We start from the raw sequence: 23,695 nt of genomic DNA on the forward strand, positions 1-23,695 counted from the left end.
ATAAATATTAATTTTTTAAGTATATATATATATATATATATATATATATATATATATATATATATATGTGTGTGTGTGTGTGTGTGTTTCAAAATATATATTATTTATATTTTGGGTGGGGATTCAGTGACACAGTCTTGTGTTGCCATTTACTTAGCCCACCAATTAATGGGAATAATTGATTAATCAAATCCCACTAACTTCAATCCAAGTTGGCTTTTAATAAATATTTGGAAGATTATAAAAAAAGAAAAAAGAAAAAAAAAAGTGATTAAAGAATAGAGAAATCAGTGTGTGGTGGATAGGATTGCCTCAAGCATTTCCCAAAGGCCTTCGGAGGGCAATAAAACCCACTTCCCATTCCTCTCCAGCTTGCAAACACCCACTTCCCTCCTCCTCCTCCTCCTCTGCTGCCCATTGTCCCCTTCCTGTCACTTCTCCCTCGACGGGACTGGGGACTCCGGCGGCTTCTCCGCTTCAAATGTGAGTTCTCCCTCTCCAATCTCGTCTCTTGATTCTTGTCTAGGCTAACACGGTGTTCCCGACGTTTCTTGTTGTCTCGGTGTCGATGCTTGCCTGTCTTTTCTCCTTGGTTATAGGTTTTCCACGCATGGGATCGGCGAAAGATTCTTCTTTGAGTCCTCTGGGTTGTGTCCTTTTGGTTTCGGTGTGGGTTTTCGTTGAAAAGTTCAAATCTTGAAGCTTATGAGTCGATTTTTTTGGTTTCTTGATGTTTTATGGATGATCCTTCCATAGCCAAGTCGGCGACCACTTTCTCTGAAAAGTTCCGACTAAAAAGGGGAAAAGATGGTTTCTTGAAACCGATACTTCTGCGTTCTGGCTACTCGTTTCGTCTTCCCTGACCCATCCTGCTCTTTTTGTCGATCCTGCTGGTTTTATTTGGAGGGTTTGTGTATATGGCACCAACTTGCTTTTCCTTTTGTTGGGATTATATAGTGTTTACGACATCAAGATTCGAGCTGCATGTAATGGAGGGCAAGTCTGATCACCGCAATTGAGAGAAACCAGTTGGATTTCTGATCTAGTCGGAGGTAGACTTACCTGTGAAGTAAGAAACTAGTTTGTGGTTCAGATTTCTCATTGTTTAGGGGTTTGGAGAGTGATCACCATGCAAACATCGATGTTCTTCGAGAATCATGGAGTTGGGCGGCTACTGGTTTCACAGACCCCTCAGACTACTCTGGTTCCTTGGTTGGTTGGATCTCAACCTATATATGGTGAGCCTCTTAGCCAGATGAAGCCAATAACTGGGGACCATATCAGTGTGGAGGAACAGCTACCAGCTGTGTCACGACAAGTGAATCATGTTATAGACTTAAGCAAGGAGCGAGGTTCAGGGTTCAAAATCCCAGAGAAAGGTGGTAATGGTACGGTTAGCTTCTCAATATTCCCAGGTACTGTGTTTCTTGCACTGCCTTCCTTTCTCAATATTCCAAGTCTTTTTGTTGTTTTGGTTTTACTTCTCCAAGTAAATTACTTTACTTTGACACCTAAAACATGGGCGTGGCTAGTGAGATGTTTTGTAACTCGAATCATGATTTATTCATAAAATAGGGGATGATAACTGGAACGAGGCATCTCCCATTAGTTGCCGGATTTATGCTGGCTGAAATTTGGACCTAAGAGCTTGTGTAAGATGTTAAATAAATGGGCTTCCCTTTTGGCACCGTGAATCCACATTTTTGTAAACAAGACAAGGTGAGAGACGAATGTTTATTGGAAAACAGACCTATAAGAACATGTAGAACCAAAGACAAAACTTAAGGGATTTCATATGTGGTGTTTAAGTTACAAAAACACATAAATATTTCCAATGTATAGTAGCAAAACTATAGTAGGAAATGAATCACTGAAGAATAAAGAAAGGGGTCAATTATGACAAGCAATCATTCTATCGAGATTCGAGAACATAAACATGTGTATAAGCTGCAATAGAAGTGTAAGTAAAAAATTTCGAAGTGGGATATCTTTCAGACAACTATTATCTTCATATCTTATAAAAGCTTAATGTGCCATTTATCTCTCTCTTTTATACGATGTGTCTAATCAAATTAGTTGAGGAACCCACAGTACATCCTCATTATTTTCCAGTAGTTTCTTCTGAGGTTCATATCATATGATGTTTCTATCTACTGATGCTGTTTAACGTGAATCTGACCACACTTTTTTTCTACTTCAGATTCCAAGGATTTAATAAAAGAGCAGAAGATTCAGCAACATTTGATGCCCTTCTCTCTACAGCCATCATTACCAGAAAATCCAAATTGTTTCGAACAGGGTTTTGGTCAGTCCATGGTAGGTTGTTTTTTTGTTTTCGTGCTCTAATCACTTGTAAAAATAGTTGTTTATAATTTTACTAATTATATTCACAATGGCCTGGAATCTTTTTCTCACTTTTTCTTATACCGGTGTAGGTTTGTCCCAGTAGCTCTTATGTTGACCAGTTCTATGGCTTATATGCAACTTATGGAACCCAAGCAATGGTTGGTTTCCCTATTTCGTGCTTTGTATGATTAAATATTTCAATTTTCTTTCCTTTGGTCTTTTCTTGAATGGGAGAAACCATTTCAACTTTATAAATTGTCTACTAATTCAATAAGTTGAGTAGGTTTGATTGAAGTATATGTTAATCTGAGTAAATACCATTAAGCTTTTTGGTCTAGAAGGTTTGTATGTGGTGCTTCTAGAACTAGGAAATAATTCAGGTGTTGAGACTGAGACCTTGAGTTTTCAGATATTTGACTTGAGAGCTTTTTGAATCTGATGAGTCAATATAGAACTTGCCACAGAAGTAAACTGAGCATTTTCCATATGAAGGGCAAGAAATGGAATTCTTGTCCATTTTTAGAGAAATCATTGGATAGACATCTTAGTAAGGGTCAGGATGTACTGATGTGGCAAGGAGCTCCCGAATTGGAAATGTTGGTAGTTTTTCCCAGAGTTGGTGTCTTAAGTGACAGCATTACTGTTATATGTACTATGGTACATGCTATGGTAACAAGTGGCACACGATGAGCATCCGTGACTAGTATTTGAAATCAGCCTTAAATGTAGACAAGTTACTATTACATGAAAAAATGTTGACTCAGATTTTAGTTGGAGAAATGATGATCTTGCAGATTTCTTTTTGTTGTATGTACAAAATGAAAGATTCCAAAGAGGTGAACTAATCTTGATAAATGTGTCTAGCAAATAAACTGATAGAGCCGTGAAGGTATTTCTTGTGTTTTGTAGGCTAGTATGGATGAAATCACTAGACGTAAGCTTCATCCTTATCAGTGGAATATAGAAAAATTGCAACACTGTAGAAAATTTTGCATCAGTGGAGGAGCCTGAGCAATATTGACCTAACACTTAGTAGATTGCCTGGTATTTAAAGCCGTTGGTAATCATCTCTTGGACACTTCTGGTGCTTGTTAAAACGTGATTCTATGGAATACTATGCTTATTGTCATCAAGGTAGCTGGCTATTGGACAAGTCACAGGTTGGTTTTGGAACTCCTAGCACTGGGTGGCCTGTGTAAAATTGTAACAAAAGTCTATGTTTTATAAGATCACCACATTTGGGAACATTTATTCTGTAAGCTTGTTGACTTCAGGGCACTTCTAATTTATAGGTTAAACCTAAATGTTATTAGATGTTTAGATATGCTCCATGAGAGTTTGCATAAGATGACAAGAACCTTGTTACTTTTTGGAAGCAAAATCTTTTTCTAAAAACACTTGATCTCACTTAAACTGGTCTTTTCTAGAAAGAACTAGCAATGACCTTATTATTTTTAATCAATGATGGTGCATGGCTGAACATAGTAGAAAAATGAAAAGATAAAGCAATGAGAACTTATTATTTGGCAAATTTACTATGTCATATTTCCCCTTGTTTTCTCAACAGATGATCTTTGAAACTTCCTCAATCATGAACATGGTGCAACCTAGTTGTTAGTAGTTGTATCAAGAATTATGTGATCGTGAATCCCTCATATTCATTTTGCAGAATGGGCGTATGCTTTTACCAATGGATATGACAACTGAAGGACCGATCTATGTGAATGCAAAACAGTTCCATGCAATTCTTCGTCGCCGCAAAGCCCGTGCTAAAGCTCAGAAAGAGAACAAGTCGATTAAAGTTAGGAAGGTATGTGTCTACTGCACAGTACAAAAATCCTTGTTGCAATAGAAGTGAATTTCCCAGTATGTTTTGTTTCATAATCTGTGACCATAAGAGTAGCTATTAATATATATATTTTTAGTTATCTGTTCTAGCGGACATTATCAGTCTTTTTAAGAGTACTTTGATATTCGTCGGTAGCTCCTTTCAGATGCCATTAGGTGACCAACTGTTGTGGGACTCCTCGAGTTTGTCCCCCTTGTAACGGCTAAGAACATCATCATATGATTATTATGGGAGGCATCATCCTTACTGTTATTTGATTGAATGGCCTGCATATGTATGGACTAAGGGCGGATCATTGGGATTTCCTTTCTGCAGTCATATTTGCTTATTGGGATTTCTTTTCTGCAGCCATATTTGCATGAGTCGCGTCACCTTCATGCGATGCGTCGAATGAGGGGCTGTGGTGGTCGCTTTTTGAACTCGAAAAAGGAATGCAGCGGACAGGGTGGAAATGGTGGTTGCAAAGTGAAAGATGGGTTGCCTCCTCGTCCTGCCACATTTGCAAGGTCTGAAATTCTGCAGTCTGATAGCTTAAATCTGAACTCAGCAAGCGGTGGTTCGAGTGCATCAGGATCCGAGGTGACAAGCGTGTATGCTCAGGAAGATGTTGATGACTTCCACATCGCTGAACATTTGTGCCCATCTGTTTTCCAGTCTCATTTAATTATGATGAACGGAGGACAAGGAACCAGTAACCATAGCAAATGGGGTGCAGCAGCTGATAGCTGCTGTGATCTCCTCAAAGTCTGATGAGATCAATACCAGGGAGGGGTGGTTGAGAGTTATGGTACTTGTTAGCTTGAGAGCAGTGCTGCAACCTACCTATTCATTCCCTTCCAGGACTTTGACACAACCAGATGGAAGAAATGGCCACTGGTTAGATCTGGATCGCGGATCAACCTGGCTTTATTTGGTTGGGCAATTCATTCTTGGCTTATCCGCATCGGGGCCTTCAAAATCATCTAACTGTTCCTAGTAAGTCTAGAAGACTTGCTGCAGTGACGATGATGAAAGTCCTCGATGCGCTGTAAAGGCGTGGATGGGGCTTGTCCCTGTCTTTGCTGGTACATTTTATGAAGAAACAACCGTATCTGTGGATTCAGATAACCATGAACATTGTACATCTCGGAGCTTGTTTGGTTGAAGTGTTGTTGTGTGCTACGTACCGTTCTATTTATGATTGGAAACTACTTTTGTTAGCTTTTTTTTTTTTTTTTTTTGAGATTGCTTTATCTACCTAATGCTTCAACTGTGGTGAATCTTCCTTTGTCTATTTGTACCCCTCATATCATGCTGGTGTTTGAATTAGAGTTTTGTCTTTAACAAGGTAGGTTGCTTGCTTGCTTGCTTGCTTGCTTCTTGGATCACAAGACCTGTTGCTTTGCGTTGGGTGAAAGGCTTCACCCTTGTTGACTTTTGACATGATGCATCAACAACAGCATTACATGACTTTCAATTTGTCCAGATTATTATTAATGCCATTATACGCCCACTTGGTTTTACTTCTGCATCACCGACGATGGATCACCTCACAGTGGTGAATATGCTCCACAAATTTCTGATGTTAGAAAAGCATTTGATTATTTTGAACACAAATTGATAATAGACTCAATAACTCTTTTTACACGACCATTTCTGATAAATGGCGATTTCTCCTGAATTCTCGATAAATAGTCTTTGACACAACAGCGTTAACACAAAAGAATCATGCTTGCCAATGGTCCATTTATCCATCTATCTATTCAGACAGCAACATAATGAAATGTCTCATTCATCAACTATCTTCAAAGAAATAGTAGCACGTCCATCAGACTTCGCATCCAAAATAGACGATCAAATATCAAGCAACTACATCAAAAATGGCAGACACAAGTCTGAATAAACATGTAGGAAATTAGATTGAAAAAGGCAAAAACAAGACGACCTCTGTATAGGTAGGCTCCTTTTTATTGCATGCATAATTCTAAGGCCTCAAGCGCTCTGATTCTATCAGATGTAACTGAGGTAGAAGGGAACAAAAAACAAAAAAAAACAAAAAATGAGTACAGAATACCACAGTAAAGCTGATGGCATCTTTAACTTAAAAAGAGTAACTTTAGATGGACTCTACATTCATCATATTCGGCAACTGTTGTCCATAACACAATTTACAATGGCGAAAAAAGAAAGAATCTTCAGCTTTCCGAGTTTGCAACTTCCTGAATTTTGGCTTCTTTAACTTCTAAGAGTAACTTTAGATGGACTCTACAGTCATCATATTCAGCCACTGTTGTCCATGACACAATTTACAATGGCGAAATTAGAAAGAATCTTCAGCTTCTGGAGTTTGCAACTTGCTCGATTTTACCATCCAAGCGTGTACCTCACCGAGGGGCATGAAGCACAGTAAGATAGAAAGGGTGCCCATGAACCGTACCAGAAGACGACACGCCAGCTATTCCTTCCTCAAGTGGCTTTACCTCCCAGTGTAATTCATAGTTTGACAAATCGTACGTACCAGCTGCAAATAGACAGATCTTAAGGGAAATTTCAGTTGTACACAATGGTTCCAACTTTAGTTTAGTAGAGCTCGTCGCACACCAAACAAAGGGTGATAAAGTGTCAACTGATGATTTCTTGGGTCGATTCCCATGGACGCTGGAGAGAACTTTCATGTCATTAACCAAGGATATGTCATGCCACCCTCCTTCATTTTCAGCAGAATCAGAAAGCTTAACTCCATCACTTGACTGGTTTTTCTCGGGTAATGTATCATAGGTGGTCAGTCTGATGATAACAGCAGCATCAGAGCAACTGTGGATTCTCAAGTGAAAGTTAGCTTCACAGAACGAACCGGAGAAATCATGATTAATCATTCGGGGACCATTCATTTGCCAAGATAATGGACACCTGCTGCTAATACTGGACACAAGGATAAGAAATGCATCAGTTATTTCAAGATTCTAAAAGCTCAGTAAAGTCAGAAGCCAACAAGGTTCTAATCTTGCCTGCAATGACATGCATGGTAGGATAATAACTTTGGTTGCATTCCTGGCTCAAAGACAGGACCATTTCCCTGCATCTTTGAGATCAAGATGAAATCAACAATGCTTGAATCTCCCTGAACCACACAAAGTACAAGTCAGGTCATACAAAATTACAAGGAGAGCCATATGAGAGTAAAATCAACCATTTACAATGTCTATGCCCAAAATTAAATATAAGTGATATAACATGAGAGATTATTCATATCAATGGATTTGCAGAAAATCAAAACTTCTTTCCATAATATGTATGGAGTTTCATGGAGGATACCAAAAATTATTATTAGAAATAGAAGACATAATGCTTTATCCACTAAAACCATAACAACAATAAGCCGCAATATCCCAACTATTTGGAGCTGGCTATACCCTCCACCTCTTGCACCACTAGTACTAATCATCTCACCTGGAGCAACCCTTCAATATGTGCATGGATTCACACATTCACACATGCATGTGCATGGCCACACATATGTACACATAAAATTCAAAATATGTATATTACAAATACAAATGTTTTTGTGTTTTTGTGTGCATGCACACACACAAACACACGTGTGTTCCATGTCTGCACACGTATATAATATACGAAATGGACTTGCTCACTAGAAAGAACCTTACTATTTTTACCATTGAACACAATCCAGATAATAAACTTGGTCCTTGAAAAAAAAGTAAAATCAACTATGTTACATCCTCGAACTACCCTTACAACTATCAAATGTATATCCAAAGTATAGGGTCATTTCCATGTCCGGTAAATTTAATTTTGTTATATCACATGTTTGATCCCTTGATTATATCAAATTTTTTAGTCCACCCAACATAAATAACTGAGTGGGTTAAGTAATGTCGGGTAGGGTTTGCCATTTCGGATACCGGACCCGTCTCAGAGATTTGTCGGGTCGATCCATATTGGTCCTATACCGCTGTACTACACATGGTACGTTGAGGCGTTCCGACGGGGACTCGAGCGATCCACATCTCAATCACCAACCGTACCTATCTATATCACCCATACCATATCGACATGGGCGGTACAACGAACCTTGATGTCGGGTAGATTACTAATTTAGCTTTGAGTGATATAACCATCCATAATGAAACAAACACATCTGATACAAGAATTATGAAGGTTCGACTTCTACTGACCTTCGCTGACTTTCCCTGATGAAATCTTTCATGCTGATGAAATTCAGCCAAAGGTGACCTTGATACATCAATCATTGCTTCTTTGCAACTGTGAGAAATCATCAGTAGGTCACTTCCTTGCAAAGTAACCTCTCCTTCAGTATTTATAACTTTTCGACAATCCTGAAGAATGAGTAAAATTTACAAAAAAAAATCAACTGTTCATCATGATTGTATAGATGGTACATAAAAACTTTTTCAGTGATCCTAAAAGATCAAGTTTTAAACTGTTCAAATGTTTGCAGACTCAAATTTTTTGCACCCAAGAGTTGATAACATAATTACTTAAACTCGTTGTACTAATCATTTTTGGATGTGAACTAAAGTTTGCAAACCTTAAGCTTAAAGAAGCATGACAATGCCTGACCAGCAAGTAATGTTTGAACAGGTTGCATAGAAAGCGATTCTGGCAATGCTAATATTTCCCATAGATTGCCAACACATGACAACTGATTGAGGGAGAAAGTCTCTGACTTTGTCCTGTTCAAAATATCCATACGCACAAAGTACTCTTCCAAGCTTGATTCGCAGGGAGAGATCTGGAATGATACATCTAATGATGGTAATACCTGAAAAAATTTAACTAACAATTATGTCAAAATTTTCAATTGCATAAATCTGCAACACTTTAAGATAAGTAACTGGAATTAGCATGAGTTATGCCAAATATAACGAAACGGAATGCATCAGGTAAAGGTTTCTTGGATTGCAGACCTTTGGATTAGATGATTCTTCGGCAACAAAATATCAGAATACTTCATGGAAGTCTTTCCAACCAAACATAAGTCAGAAGGGTCATTGCATAACCTTGTACCACTAGTATGTTGCAAAATGAACATTTATAACATTTATCTATATTTTATAATATCATCTAATTTTCTACTGGTTGCTATTTATTATCTTCCAATCCCTGTTTAACAAAAACTGAGGTAGCATCCTTTCCCCAATTAAACTCAATTCATGATTGAAGCTACTTCATATTCATGTGAAAATCTGTACCCATTCTCCAAAACTTCCTTCTTGACATGAATCTCTAAGGTTCGCATTCATAATTCCAAATATTGCAGTATACTGCCTGTAATTTTCATAGTACTTCTAATAGTATATTAAGGACTACTATACCAATATTGGTCCAGTAAGATTCCAATATTGGTACAGTTATGAGTACTGAATTTTAAGTACTTGCTGGCATCTCATTTACAGTTCCAGTAAATAGAATTGCCTGCCAGTCCCTTTTTACATAAACTGCTTGCTTCCTTTCAAAAAGGACTCTTCCCATTTAGCACTGTAGTCTTTCACATGCTTCCTTTTGGTCAATGCTATACAATATCACCTACTTATATCCAGCTAAAACATAAACATGTTAACTCATAAACTCACTGCTACCACATTGAACTCTTAAATCAACCAACTAAATATACCATTGACTTCAAAGCAACATCTAAATGTTGAAAGAAAATTTATATTTCATCCGAATTCCTTTAAGTAACCTGTATAGAATTTGGGGATTCAAGAAATTTTTTTAAATTAATTGATCACAGGATACATTCAACTCCTTTTCACTAAAAACTGAACCAGTTCAGGAAGATATTAATAAGAATAATTTCCATAAAATGATTGCAGGTGGTAGTGAATAACTTCAAAATAGAACCTTGATCTGATTGGTACCAGACCAAGCTTAACCAAATATATCTCTAGGTTGTTCAAGAAAAGCTTTAACTGGTTAAGTTTCATGTCCACTTCACATCAAGCAATACTCGTATTCAGGCTTCAGGAAAAAAAAAACCAACATGAAAAAAATTTTGTTCCCTCTGGAAACATCATGACACCTGCAAACCCAAAACCAGCCAGCCAATTTGTTATATGGGTTTCAGCGGAAAACCTTCTCCACCTGAAGTGCCATGTCAAATCAGCTGATCCGACACTACTACAATGAAGGCCAGAACCCTACCTAACACATGGCCCATTTGCTGCCCCATATATTACTTATGAATAGCAATCATTTAAATGCTGAATTTAACATATATGTGACAATATTATTGGTCATCCATAGCTAGTGACATCAGGTACACAGAAATCTTAGAAGTTATAAGTTATTATTGTATATACACATCTCAAATCTATATATGAACATGCACACTATACATATTAAGTTGCATTTGTTACCTCCAAGTCATGATGCATGCGCAGTATACGATATTTCATGTCACTAGAACAACTTGCCACTTCGTAGTATATTGAGATGTACAAAGAAATCCTTCCACTAAGACCAGCATGAAACCAAAGAGGCCATGTGAAATTAGTTCCACCTTGAATTGTGGCATCCTGTAATGATAAGGTAAAAAAATTATAACTAACCATTTAACACTTGATGATTTATATAGAGTACAGTGCAAGTAACCACTTTCACATGATTAATTACTTCTACTCACATCTGGAAATGAAAACAAAAGGTTCTTAAACTTCAGCATAACATTTGCTGGTGTCTCCTTACTCCCAGAACTCTTCTGCTTTTCAAGGCACTCAGGGAAATCCATTTCTAGATCTTCCATATTCCCAGGAATGAGGTATCTTGGATGACTGATCTTCATTTTAATATTCTGCAGATTTAAGATGTCCAAACAAGTCACAACTAAACTAACCAGAAAACCAATGCCAGGAATATGCATTGACATACAAACAGTATATTAAAATTCAACAGTTGCAGCTAGCCACATGCCCACATGCCCCAGTACAAGATTTTTAAGGAGAAAAGTAGCATATTGCTCCGAAGCCAGATTACATGTTATTAAAAGAACTGACATAAGATTGCAAGACCAGCTGGCAGGTGGAATACAATCAGAGAGTAATTAAACAGACCTTTACAGAAAATTCTGATTGGTTATGAAGCTCAAGCAATAGAAGCCTTAAATCACCAGCATATACTTTCTTTGGTAGGTGCTGAATACATGCATCAAGTTTTGGTAGGCCCTGAAGATGAAAAACAAAAAGTTATTACCTTAAACATTCCTGAATTAGAAAAATGAGGACAAGAAGTAACCTTAATCACAATAAAACTCAGGTTATGGCTTAAAGAACGCCTAGCTCTTCTCCCTTTCTTCTCTTTGTTCTTCGAATCAAACTCAAAGTACTGATAACCAACCACAATATCTGACAGAGTCCATCTCACTCCACTAATTTTCAGTAAGCCTTCGATCTTTGGACTAACTTCTAATTGTATCTAAGAGTCAATACAAGGGCAACATTTAGAAAATCAACCAAACTTATCAGAAACATAAAATAAAATTACTATACAAGCCTATTCCAAAGGCTCAACAGATGTATGATGCAGGGCAGGGAACTAACCAATTACATATACTGAGCCATGAACCAGAAATGTCAAAAAAAACTATAGGTTTGAAGTCTAGAAATTTTTACATTACACATGAATTATATTGAGTAGAACAAAGTTGCAAATTCAAATGTCCATTATGCTCATAAAAATACCTGTTAGGCTTTGCTTTTGTATACCTCACCTTCATACTAGGAACAAATATGTGGGAAGTAAATGACACAATTTATCCATACAGTAGGAAACATCTACATACTCGCTCATCATACTTAAAATGTCAAGATTATGAAAATAAAATAAGTGATAGTATATCCAGCAATTTTGCTAAGATTTGCATGCATGTCTGTATTTCTTAATGAATTCCCAAACAAAATTCTTTAGGTACTCCCCACGCTTCTGATGGTAAGAACATTCATTATTACGAAACCATAAAATTATGAACACTAACACTACCTCAAAACAAAGGTAGTAGTACTAACTATATCATAGCATCATTTGCATGATTCGGACTTGAATACCTTAATTTTTTAAATCAATTATTAATTGATCAATGTACAGTATAAAAACAATCAAAACACCATCATGCCATGCTACTGAATGATGTGAACCAAATTGTGATTTTCTCTTTGAGGTACATACAAAATTTATTATTAACATCTTTGGTGAAAATATAACTAACAAAATAATCATTCATGTCAGAATTAGGATCATTCACAAATTTATAGAGGCTTAGATAGTATTGAACCATGGAACAAAGAATCTTTCCAGTTTAACAAACTGCTTAATAGGCAGGAAAAATCTGAGAAAAAAGACATAATTCAAATGAAAATATATAAGCATCATGCACCTAAAATATAATTAATATGAAGCAACACGTTAAAAACTAACCTATAACCACTGTAAACCTCAGCTAGGAAAAAACAACATTCCACTAATTTATCATATTTCTGTGCATCAAATGTGAAGACATAAAAATTGAGAAAAACTAAAAAGTTAAATGAACATATGTTTGACTTCAAGGTCACATTCTGAAACTAATTTCTCTAAGAATTAAAGTAAAACATAAAATCTCAGAGTCAACATCAACTCTGACATCAAATTCAAATTCTGAAAAAAATTATTAATTAAAATCAACGAAAAACTTGGGGGATCAGAGTTACTGGTCAAAAGTCACATAAGGATGGGAAAATGAAATGAAACATTCAGTTTGTGACTATGCACATACATGATTGTAGTGGATCTCATGTCTAGAAAATTGTATAGTCTACCAAATGGAGCTAGATATTAAGATTTCAATTGTACCCTATCCTGTGTGGCACTAGAATAATGTAGGTTCATTTTGATCAAGACCACAAGATCCACTGGTGACCATGATAAATCAATAACATATCAGCACAAGTAACAACCTAACCCTTTCCAGTCTAAATGAAGAACCACGATAGGCAACAAGAACATCAAAAAGAGTTGGTGGGAAAGTGAACCTATATACTAGAAGGAACAAGCTTCGTATTTCCTCATGGCCTTAGCCAAATCATTTGATCACCAATAGACAGTATACGTCATACATTAGATATATTTAATGTGAAAAAGTAATCCTCTCTCGGACCAAAAATGATAATTATTGAAACAATACCAAGAAACAGTTAATAAGAAAGTTCATACCATGCTTCAGCACATTATAAGTATTAAGGACCAGTCTTATCTTTCACATTGAGTTACTTGAAGCAAGCACAACAAATTTTAGAACATCTTTGTGATCTTTGATGAATAAAGTAGAATAAGAACCTAGCATATTAATGAGTACTTAAATAAATGTACCTCAAAGTGTCTGGACAGTAATGTACCTGAGGTTAATAATTATTAAAAGACACGAAATTCCATTTTCCATGTAACATTTGTATATTAGAACCCAACTTGGTGGAAGAGATAAATTATAAAAGACAACAATTGCAGAATAACAGTGAGTAGATAATGCAGGAGATATACACTGTTTGCTTCTAATGGCAAATGTCACTACACAGCAATATTCCTTATTTTGATCCAGATTCCAGTACCATAATTGGAAAAGAAAATCATTTCTGACAGTGCATGAAGATTAAAAGAGAAATGGTCTATGATTTTGTCCTTGCACCTACCCTCTTAGTCTCACCTCCTCCTAAAACAACATCAAGCTTTGATAATGTAAAGGAGCCATCACTGTTTGAATCCCTGCAATGATCAAATACAAGTGAAAACTAATGTTAATAAAACCAGTGTAAAAGAATTGCTACAATGCAACAATTAGTGAAAATATTCAAAAATACAGCCTCTACCTACAACTAGGAGAGTCTTTTAACTCTGAATCCTCCTCAGGTGCTGTATGTGATGCACTACCTGCATAATGCGTATTATTCATTTAACAAATATAAAGGCATAGAACTATGAACCAAATTAACCTTGGATAAGATAATTTGCAAATATGAAATACGTCGAGGTGATGGGTTACCAGTGTCTGGTTCCTTAGATTTTGCCATGAGCTCACAGATAAGAGAGATTTCAGAAACAGAAATTGAAACCTGAAGAGGGTTTATGAACTCAAGATCCACTACAACAGATTCTGCAATCCACAAAATCGAAAAGCTTCAGGCATACATAAGAAAACAGGAAAGAACTGTGCTTATCAATCTTTCTGATAAAATGTTCATCAACAAAATATTGTACAAAAAGAAAATAAAATTAAGGATCTATTTTTTGTTGTCCTTGCTTCAATAACCCAATTTGTGAAAAGATGGTCTGTAAGTACCACTTCTAAAACAGAGAAACAAGGAACTGAAACCACAAAACTGTAGAAGGAAACCCCTACAGGAGAGGAGAAATATAGAAATGACGCAACAACATATGGTAAATACAAAGAAAAAACACATACAAAATGTGTAAATACGGCAGCAGCCCATCCTACTTAGATTCTAGCTAGTCTGTTCCTCCTACCTACCTAGAATTCTTAAAGCTTAAAGAACTTAACAGGTAATCTGAAAGAATTTACCTGCAGACTCCTCAAACTTGATCCTATCTAAACCTAATACAGATCCACATTTTATATGAATTTGTCAGTGAAGAAATGTGATGAAGATTCTATATCAGCGTAAAAAAAAATTTAAGAAAGAAAACACTAGTTGAATCCAATATGATTGACCCAAATGTAGTACTGAAAGAAGAGCTTATTAGACTCACATTTGAACCTAGCTAGTCCAGAATGCATCAAATTCCACATCATAAAGTCGACTAGGATATTCTAAAAATCAATTCAGAAAATAAAATTAAATCCCAAAGGAAGCCTTTAATGGGGATTTTGTTCCATAATAATATGACCAAAAGATCTTGAAGAGGCAAACTTGTGATTCACACTTCCTTTTTGTTATTTCCAACTGAAGCCAAATCTTGTAGATTGTCAATTGTGAGAGACTAAACCTGAGCTATAAAGACAGACAATTAACAATATGGCAAGTTTCAATTTAGAGTATGGTGCTAATGACTACAAGCTAAGTCAAGGTTGCAGGTGATCATGAAACTCTTGAAAGCATGACTTAAATTAGTCAACAACGAACTTAAATGTTCTCAAAGTCTGTATTTAAGTCACATAATAAAAGGTGTAATACTAAAAAGAAACAATATCAATATGTGGCATTGTGCAACTAAATTTTGAGTGAGGACCATAATTCTTAAAGGGTGAAGATGCAATGCAACACTAAAACAAAAACATATTCTAGATGAAAGAAATGCTACTTTAGACATTATAAGTTCCAGATAAAATAAACATTAACATTTTAGGAAAAAAAATTATTCTTATTTGATAATAAGACATCCTAATTGATGATAGAAATAAAATATACAAGTTACAAATGTAAGTTGCACATGCATGACAAAGCATGTGAAAAAATTGTTCATGTTCACGTCATATTCTATTAAAAAGATGTTCAACAGTAAGAAGTTTTCTGTCAAAAGGAAAGATAAATGCAGCACAATTCTCCATAATATTCAAAAATCAAATGCTGCTGTAAGGTTAATAGATGTTTTAAGTTAAAAGAACATTTGTTAACTGCTAACACACCTCCTGCCACACATACAGGTGACTCATCGTTTCTTTTTGAAGAGGAGGATTTTATTTGTGAATCCAGCCAGTTGGATCTACCAGTGGATGCTGAAGGAACCAGTTCTTCTTCCAAAGACTGCCACAAACTTTCACTTACATGGACCTACGAATGTCATTAATCAATATCCACCTCAAATAGTATAGAAACAATAAGTGACTAGAAGATTGCATTTTAACAGCTGGATACTCAAGGCACCAAAGAGTAAAGCCAGATCAAAAAATTGCACTTTATAGTTTATACACAAACAAATACTTGCATGCAGATATATACACATGCACAAAACTGCCTACCAACTCCATATGCACGTGCTGGGAATTATACAGATGCTCACACATGGGTGAACCAAGCTTTCTTTAAGTTTGATTTATTGAAGTGGAGTTTGCATTTACACATAGCTCACACTCAAGAATGATTGTAGGTCTAGCACTTGTGATAGGCTTCAGACCAGTTGAACAAGCTCGAGCTAGCCCATTTGAGTTCCAGGAAACCAGATTAACAATGATCTGAGACCATTTTAAATTTTAATTATTTATTAGTTTCGGATGTCTTTTACAGAATCCATAAATTGTCACATGACAACATCTACTATAATCTTATATTAATTACCAAGATTGTCCAAGAAGAAAAAGGAAGACAAACAAAAGAAGGGAGACAATCATAGGTTTGATTAAAGATTCTAAAGAAAAAGGAAGAAAATATGCATTGAATTTGATTCCCAAAAAGAATTTTCTTCTTGATTGAAGATTACACGGATATGGAAATATATCAATGAGATATACCATAAAAAACTGATTCTCCACATCAAATCCAAAAGTGAAAATTTTTTATAAAGAAAAGTCATAATGATTGATATACCTCAACTTATGATATGTTGTAATCTTCACTTATCTCTATATTTTACTTTTTTTCTTGTACCAAGGGTTTATAAAAAAGAAAAAGGGGATTGTCATCAAATCAAAGAATGAATAGCAATGTCATGGGATCAAGTCTCATCCATGCCACTTACATAAAAAAGAAAATTGGTGGCATGCATCAGACCTACTTGCCCAATATTTAAAAATTTGAACTCTCATCTAGTAAATTTTTCACTTAAAACATTAGTTTGGTGGTGTAACAGACCCATTCACCAAAAGTTGAGGGTTTGATACCTCAATCGATGACTTTTGCCCTTGGAATATTGGTATGATGGTGGTGGTGTGCTAGATCCACTTATTAAACAATGGTCTAGGTGGTGGTACATATCAACTAGCTTAGCTAGTAAGCTAATTGACATCCTAAATAACATTGAATTTAGGACTTTGTCAATAATAATGAATTCTCCCCATAGTATGAATTTACCTTCTACAAAATAAAATTGATGAATATATATCTTTTTCTATATTATGTGCGATTGGTGTTAGTAAACATGCACTTTGCACTTCAGTGTCAGAGTGTAACATTAAAGGTAAACCAAAGTGTAACATGCTGTTGGGATTTATACAAGCAAGGAAACAATTGCAAAAGTAGAAGGATATAGAAGAAAGAAAAGAAACAAGCACTGTTATTCCAGCGTAGAAGTGGCAGGCAAAAAGGACAACAAAAAAGATGCCAAACAGATGAAAGAAAAAACAGGGAAAAAAAAGAGGGCCAAGGACCATGGAACTAGTTTCTAGCAGAGACAGCATGGGGAAGGAGGATAACAGAAGAGAAAAGAGAGATGAGTATAATGGATTTTTGTCATGCCTGCACACACAAAGTTAAGTTGAGGATGGTTCAAGAACTATTTGACACTGCTCATGTACATCTAATCTGTGAAACTCCTATATAACATTATGAATAAGCTTTGGTTTCTACTATAAAGCCATTGTGTATATATGCAACATTTTTTGTTAAACTTACTTGAATCATTTCTGTGATCCTGTAAATTTTCCAGCTTAGCATCTTACACCATGGTTTGACTCTTAAAAAGAACTTGTATTATGAATATCAAAATAAGAACTAGTCAAGATTTTTGGTTCTAGCACAAAAGATTAGCTTTCGTACTTCAATAAATGAAGACGATTTAAGATGAAAGGAACCTGTGAAAAGTAAAAAATTAGCTTACATCTGAAGGAGATGCATATGTTCGAAAATCTTCATAGAGAACTTTGAGCGAGGCCATGTTGATAACAGGAAGTCGAAGTTTGTAAACCTCAAATTTCTTTCCCATGCTCTGATGCGTTAAAAAAAAAAGAAGCAATTTTCAAGATTAGCAAGCTGTGACACCAAAAAATGATACGAAAAAAGCTATAGGCAATACCTGAACAATATGAAAAAAATCATTAAGGAACATATTTTGTGTTGCCAAGGACTGATGGCTGCATGCTAAAACCTCCAGCATGTGTTTGACAGCTACATCAAGAATCCCAATAAAAGAATACCACCTAATTACATCATGATAGATGAGATGCAATGCCTCAAAGCTATATATATTATGAAAATAAAATTAAAAAAAATACCTTCCAACATTATAGTGGACATGATCAGAGATATAAGTCCAACCATTTTGTTTATAAACAAAAAGTGCATTCCTGTAAGCCCGAATTGCATGATGTCTCTGCACTTGATACAATCAATACTTAGCAATTAGCATAGAAATTTTCTGACAAGCTTCAATCTCATAGATATAAGTTTGTGTATATGATCATAGAATTTCGCACATAAATTATGTACCTGATCAGACATGTAGTAACGATTACCAGCCAGAACAAGATGAAAACCATACTTGCGTAACATTGGAGGGCTCGATAGCAAATAGCAGTATGATGCCTGTTCAAGCATTACAGCTGCAAGCAAAGAAGGTTCCTGATGGAAAATAGTTGATCAGCTGCAAATTTAGAAACTCAAAGAGTCAAAAGTCATCTTTTTTAGTGTAAAGTACCTCATTAGATATGCGGAAATAAATATTTGCTGCATCCTTAAACTGGCCCCTCGCTTTGAGCATTTCTGCCCACCACAGCCCACACCTTGAAGCATTTCTCTGACTAGATGACCCAATTTTCTGAATAAAGAATTGAAAATTATCAAAAGGCCTAATAACAGCATAGAATAGATATACAAGTTGTTTATTTATTAATAAAACCATGATTCGCCTTACCAAACTGTACTGGTGTACCAACCAGCTATTGATATGGTACATACCAAGATGTACCGAGCATACAGACACATGGTACATGGAGACATACCGATGTATTGCCTGTACCAGTCCTCTATCAGACCAGTATGTACCGCCCATACCGAGCGATACGTCGCGGTACAATGAATCTTGAATGAAACATCCATATGTAGGATATAAAAATGAGTATCTTAGGTCAATTATTTCTACACCACGAACATATAATAACAAGACCTAGTTTATAATCTTCAGCCACCAAGACCAACAATATCATCACAACTTTACTAGACAAAATCAAGGTAAAAAGAGTGTCTAAAGTCAATACTCTTTAGCTTTATGTGTTGACCAAAGATTTACCCAGGCATTAATTTTGATGGATATATACATATATATGTACATATACATATATATACATATATACATACATATACATATATATATACATATACATACATATATATATATATATATCAAGGATTTTAATTTCGAATAATACCGTCCGCTACCGGGCAATATCGTCGATTGGGACTGTTTCCGCCCTGTTACCGTCCTAAATCGATCGTCACTGCCCACTACTGGGTGGTATTAAAGAAGGGAGAAGAAGAGAACCTAGAGATCGGCATCGCTCTCCTTCCTCGTCTAAGGCGACTAGGCCTCGACGTCATCGATGAAGAATCCTCGACGTCGCGGGGAGAAGAAACCGAGCGTCGAGGCGACGTTTCTTCTCCCCACGCAAGCAAAAGAAACAAGGCGATGAGGCAGTTGCCCTTTTTTTGTACACATGTATATATGTATATGTATATATGTATATATGTATATATGTATATATATATATACCGAGCTGTATACCGAAATGTACCGCTAGATATATAGTACCGTATCGTACCGAGAGAATCTCAAAACTCAGGTACGATACAAAATTTCAATTGTTGATATATATATACATATATATATACATACATATATATATACATATATATATACATACATATATATATACATATATATATACATACATATATATATACATATATATATACATACATATATATATACATATATATATATATACATATATATATATATATATACACATATATATATATATACACACACACTATCAAATTGTAAAGTTAAAAATTGCAGGACAAATTGCTCTGCTACCAGTATCATACAGGCCAAATGCATATAGGGAAAAGAAAATATTTTGGATTGACAATAAAGGAACTGAAAGAGAGGAAAAAGGGAAAGAACGATAGTTGAAGATACTAATGAAAAACAAAAGAGAGAGGAAGAGAAGATAATAACCAAGCTATGGCTCCTAAGCATCAGACGATGGTTGAAGATACTAATGAAAACAAAAGAGAGAGGAAGAGAAGATAATAACCAAGGTATGGTTCCTAAGCATCACACAATAATTTTAGCCTCACACCATATGTGCCTTACATACAGACAATAGCTTTGCACCATCTAAGAATAAGTACCAAAACTATTCTATAACTCGTCTTGTAAACGAAAGCCTCACACCTCCACATGTGACAGATAGATGGATGGTGATGTTGCACCATTGGGGATAACCACCAAACTCAATCTAAATCTAAGAGTCACTCGTAGCCTCACATCACTCACACATATGTTATGGGGAAAAGATATAATCATATAAACACTCTGTTAATCTCATATTACAACTCCCACATCAATAAGGACCTGGGTAGTAGTAAAAATATTAAAATGGTTTGTTTAAGTCCTCACTCTATATCATTCTGTCTATCTCTTTATTTGCCATGCTTGGATTTCTCCTTGTATCTGATTAGCAAAGAGCATCTATAAGGGTACCTTGAAGAATTTATGGTTTTGGATTTAAAAAAAAAGTTATGCTGTTGGTGTTTTGTGTATTAGTTTGACAAAACCCAATTCAAGCCTTGACTGGGTTTGCCATGACCCTATAACAGCATGCACAAAAACACACAAATTGAAAAAGAAAAACACAAAAGAACAAGAGAAAGTAAAAGAGAAGAGTTGAACATCACCATCCAAATGGAGATCTTGTAGTCAAGATATTATAAGCAAAGCAACCAGAACCATAACTGATATTCCCCCTTTAAACCAAAAATATTATGCAAATAAGCTTTGCTATGATCCAAGCACCTTCAACTAAAAGCATATGATTAACTTAAGAACCTCATGAATAGCTAATTTATCTTATTGACAAAAAAATAAGTACGATGTCACATTATTGTGGAGAGTCACCTAAGGACAAAAATATAAAAGAACATAAATAAGCATGCACCTAGTCCCACAATTATGCCCCTTAAGATAAAGTAACACACAATTTACATTGACATGTCATAGTCTGGAACAAACATAAATTGCAAATACAAAAACTATAAATGTCTTAGGATAAACTTGATGAGTTCCTACTTCCTAATGACTGGTAGAGTGCCATATATTTGAGAAGAAAACATCACTTTACCAAGTATGTAGTAAAGGCACTTTCCATACAATACTCAGAATCCTTTCTTGATTGATCCAGCATAAAGTAGCAAAGGCCAGTCATTTCCTGCATGAATGGCATAGAAACCCCCAGAATGCGTTAGCTTAAATAACAAACTGATGTAACATATTAGTTAAAACACTTAAACCTAGTCTGAGAAAACTAACAAGTAAACGAATTCATATCAAAAAGCACAAGGAACTTTCAGTGAAAGTACACACAAGTATCATGATCTGGAAGTGCTCTGCTAGCACCAGACACACAAATGTAATTTTTTCTTGATTTCCAGCAGCCAGGTCTCCTTTGAAACAATGTCTTTGCTTCCCACAAAATAAGCGCATAAGAATCAACACATTTACAGTGGGATGTATATTATCATCCTGCATGATATTCTCAATAATTTGGAGTTAGGTGCCTTCCCCGAGGGTGATTTGTGGGTCTCCAGACAACTATTTTTTATTTTTTTCATATGGACTTGAAACATTTTAATCAATAGGAAAAATATATCTTGATATTATACAAAGAAAAAAGTAACACTTAAGACTGATTGCAATTTCACTTGGATAGGTCCGTATCTACCTGTATTTACCAATCCGGGCATAAACCGTTTTGCGGACAGCTCCCATCTCGGGCGGTCTGATCTGGTCCACAAAAAAACCTTCTTGCAATCCCTAATCACGAGCCCTTCACAGAACTGCCTACCTCCCCTCGCCCACCGCATCCCGCCAACCGGTGACACTGTCTCCTATTCCTACAATGCCGCCGCCTCTTCTTCCTTCCTCATCTACCTCCTCTTCCTCCATCGCCTCCTCTTCTTCCTTCCTCCTCTTCCTACCTACATTGCCTCCTCTTCTTCCTTCCTCTTCCTCCTCCCTCCGCCTTTCATCTTATTCCCTTCTCTTCTCCATCTTCTTCCTCTTCGGTACATACCGATGTACCAAGTGGGTTGATCCATCGGTACCAACAGTATCGGGTACAAAATTGCAATCCCTGGCCAAAAACTTGCCCTCGTAACTCATATTACGCCTTGATTTTAATAAATAAAAAGATCAATATTCAAACATATTTATTAATATCTCTACTTAGCATGATTCATTGTTCTTGTTGATCCACAGATTTCACTAGACAAACCATATTAAGAATTCAATCAACCACTGATGAACTCTTTAGAGTAATTAGTTTCTTTGCATAATGTTTCTTCTAACCAAGGATATCCACTCAACCAATTTGGTTCGTACCGACCGGTATTTACTGATCCAAGCCCGAACCTAGTTCCGGACAGCCTCCATTTCGGGTGGTCCGATTTGACCTTATTAAGAAAAACTTTAAAACTGAGTAAATTAGGGCTCGTAAACGCACGAAGCCTGTGACCCCTTTGTAGCCACCCACCACTCATCAAGTACTACTAACCTCAGCTATGCTTATTCCTCTTCCTCCTCTCTTCTCTTCCTCCACCACCTCCTCTTCTTCCTTCCTCTTCCTCTTATACCTTCACCACCTACTCTTCTTCCTTCCTCTTCGGTAACACCAATGTATTGTGTGTGTGGGTAAACGACACCGATCAATACATACTGATTCAAGTACCCCTGTACGAAGCTCCTCTCAATGCAGTCTGTGGAGGGTCAATGTACGTAGTCTTACCTCAAAATATAAAGCGGTTGTTTCCACCTTTTTTTTCTTCACTTCAGTGATATTAAAATAGTAGTTAAAGAAGAAGGGAAGATAAAGGATATTTCATTGTTATCATCAAATCTAAACAGAATCTAGGTAGACCAATTGAAGTATAAAATTATTCCAAAATCTTCTTCCAAACATTGATATAGCAATACATCCAAAGCTCGCACCACATCCAAGCACTTATGATGTGTCGCTGGCCATTGTTAAGGTACTACACCAATATTCTTCACTGAAATTATGAGAAAGGACCACACTAAGTGCTTCTGGATAGTCCAAGTAGTTCCAAAGCTATGTGAATGAATATTAAGCCCTGGAATCAGGAACATAAGCAGATTTTTATACATTCAAATATCAGTATTTGAAAAAACAAATTGCTGATTCAAATTCTATAAAGCAGAAGATATCAATTAAGTTAGTTGAACTCATTATATATATATATATATATATATATATATATATATATATATATATATATATTTGTATATATATATATTTGTATATATATATTTGTATATATATAT

General features: G+C 35.8%; 2 protein-coding genes across 7 annotated transcripts in view; one reads left to right on the plus strand and one right to left on the minus strand.

The window, feature by feature from the left end:
* The first annotated feature begins 323 nt into the window (after positions 1-323).
* LOC135581405 (nuclear transcription factor Y subunit A-10-like) lies at positions 324-5,356 on the plus strand. Of its 4 annotated transcripts, none has more exons than XM_065145410.1 (6): positions 324-483; positions 958-1,388; positions 2,201-2,316; positions 2,436-2,504; positions 4,016-4,156; positions 4,544-5,356. In XM_065145410.1, the coding sequence occupies exons 2-6, from the start codon at positions 1,130-1,132 to the stop codon at positions 4,943-4,945; spliced, it is 987 nt and encodes a 328-aa protein (XP_065001482.1). In that variant the 5' UTR covers positions 324-483; positions 958-1,129; the 3' UTR covers positions 4,946-5,356. The 4 variants fall into 4 exon arrangements, with proteins under 4 accessions (XP_065001482.1, XP_065001483.1, XP_065001484.1 ...); XM_065145409.1 differs by having other exon boundaries at positions 325-483; positions 958-1,415; XM_065145411.1 differs by lacking the exon at positions 2,436-2,504 and having other exon boundaries at positions 958-1,415.
* An 878-nt stretch (positions 5,357-6,234) lies between these two features.
* The window catches only part of LOC103982260 (uncharacterized), a 28,961-nt gene continuing 11,500 nt past the window's right edge, over positions 6,235-23,695 (minus strand). For all 3 annotated transcript variants that reach the window (XM_018825346.2, XM_009399137.3, XM_009399138.3), the window contains exons 12-29: positions 21,477-21,563; positions 18,770-18,889; positions 18,562-18,693; positions 18,348-18,445; positions 18,149-18,272; positions 17,954-18,061; positions 15,828-15,972; positions 14,226-14,336; positions 14,053-14,113; positions 13,876-13,948; positions 11,450-11,629; positions 11,269-11,379; positions 10,842-11,009; positions 10,576-10,734; positions 8,745-8,978; positions 8,371-8,532; positions 7,183-7,295; positions 6,235-7,096 (exon numbers count right to left, since the gene is read on the minus strand). In XM_018825346.2, coding sequence (XP_018680891.2) covers positions 6,559-7,096; positions 7,183-7,295; positions 8,371-8,532; positions 8,745-8,978; positions 10,576-10,734; positions 10,842-11,009; positions 11,269-11,379; positions 11,450-11,629; positions 13,876-13,948; positions 14,053-14,113; positions 14,226-14,336; positions 15,828-15,972; positions 17,954-18,061; positions 18,149-18,272; positions 18,348-18,445; positions 18,562-18,693; positions 18,770-18,889; positions 21,477-21,563 — 2,724 coding nt within the window. In that variant the 3' untranslated portion in view covers positions 6,235-6,558. The remainder of the gene's footprint in view (positions 7,097-7,182; positions 7,296-8,370; positions 8,533-8,744; positions 8,979-10,575; positions 10,735-10,841; positions 11,010-11,268; positions 11,380-11,449; positions 11,630-13,875; positions 13,949-14,052; positions 14,114-14,225; positions 14,337-15,827; positions 15,973-17,953; positions 18,062-18,148; positions 18,273-18,347; positions 18,446-18,561; positions 18,694-18,769; positions 18,890-21,476; positions 21,564-23,695) is intronic.

Source organism: Musa acuminata, chromosome BXJ3-4 (assembly GCF_036884655.1).
Source record: "Musa acuminata AAA Group cultivar baxijiao chromosome BXJ3-4, Cavendish_Baxijiao_AAA, whole genome shotgun sequence".
Taxonomy (NCBI): Eukaryota; Viridiplantae; Streptophyta; class Magnoliopsida; order Zingiberales; family Musaceae; genus Musa; species Musa acuminata.

What these genes read in the sequence shown, in the direction of transcription:
- LOC135581405 (XM_065145409.1), top strand. Translation starts at nt 1,130, where the DNA reads ATGCAAACATCGATGTTCTTCGAGAATCATGGAGTTGGGCGGCTACTG. An exon ending in TAGCTTCTCAATATTCCCAG is followed by an intron (nt 1,416 to 2,200) that starts GTACTGTGTTTC and finishes TTTCTACTTCAG; the next exon opens with ATTCCAAGGATTTAATAAAA. An exon ending in AGTCGATTAAAGTTAGGAAG is followed by an intron (nt 4,157 to 4,543) that starts GTATGTGTCTAC and finishes TCTTTTCTGCAG; the next exon opens with CCATATTTGCATGAGTCGCG.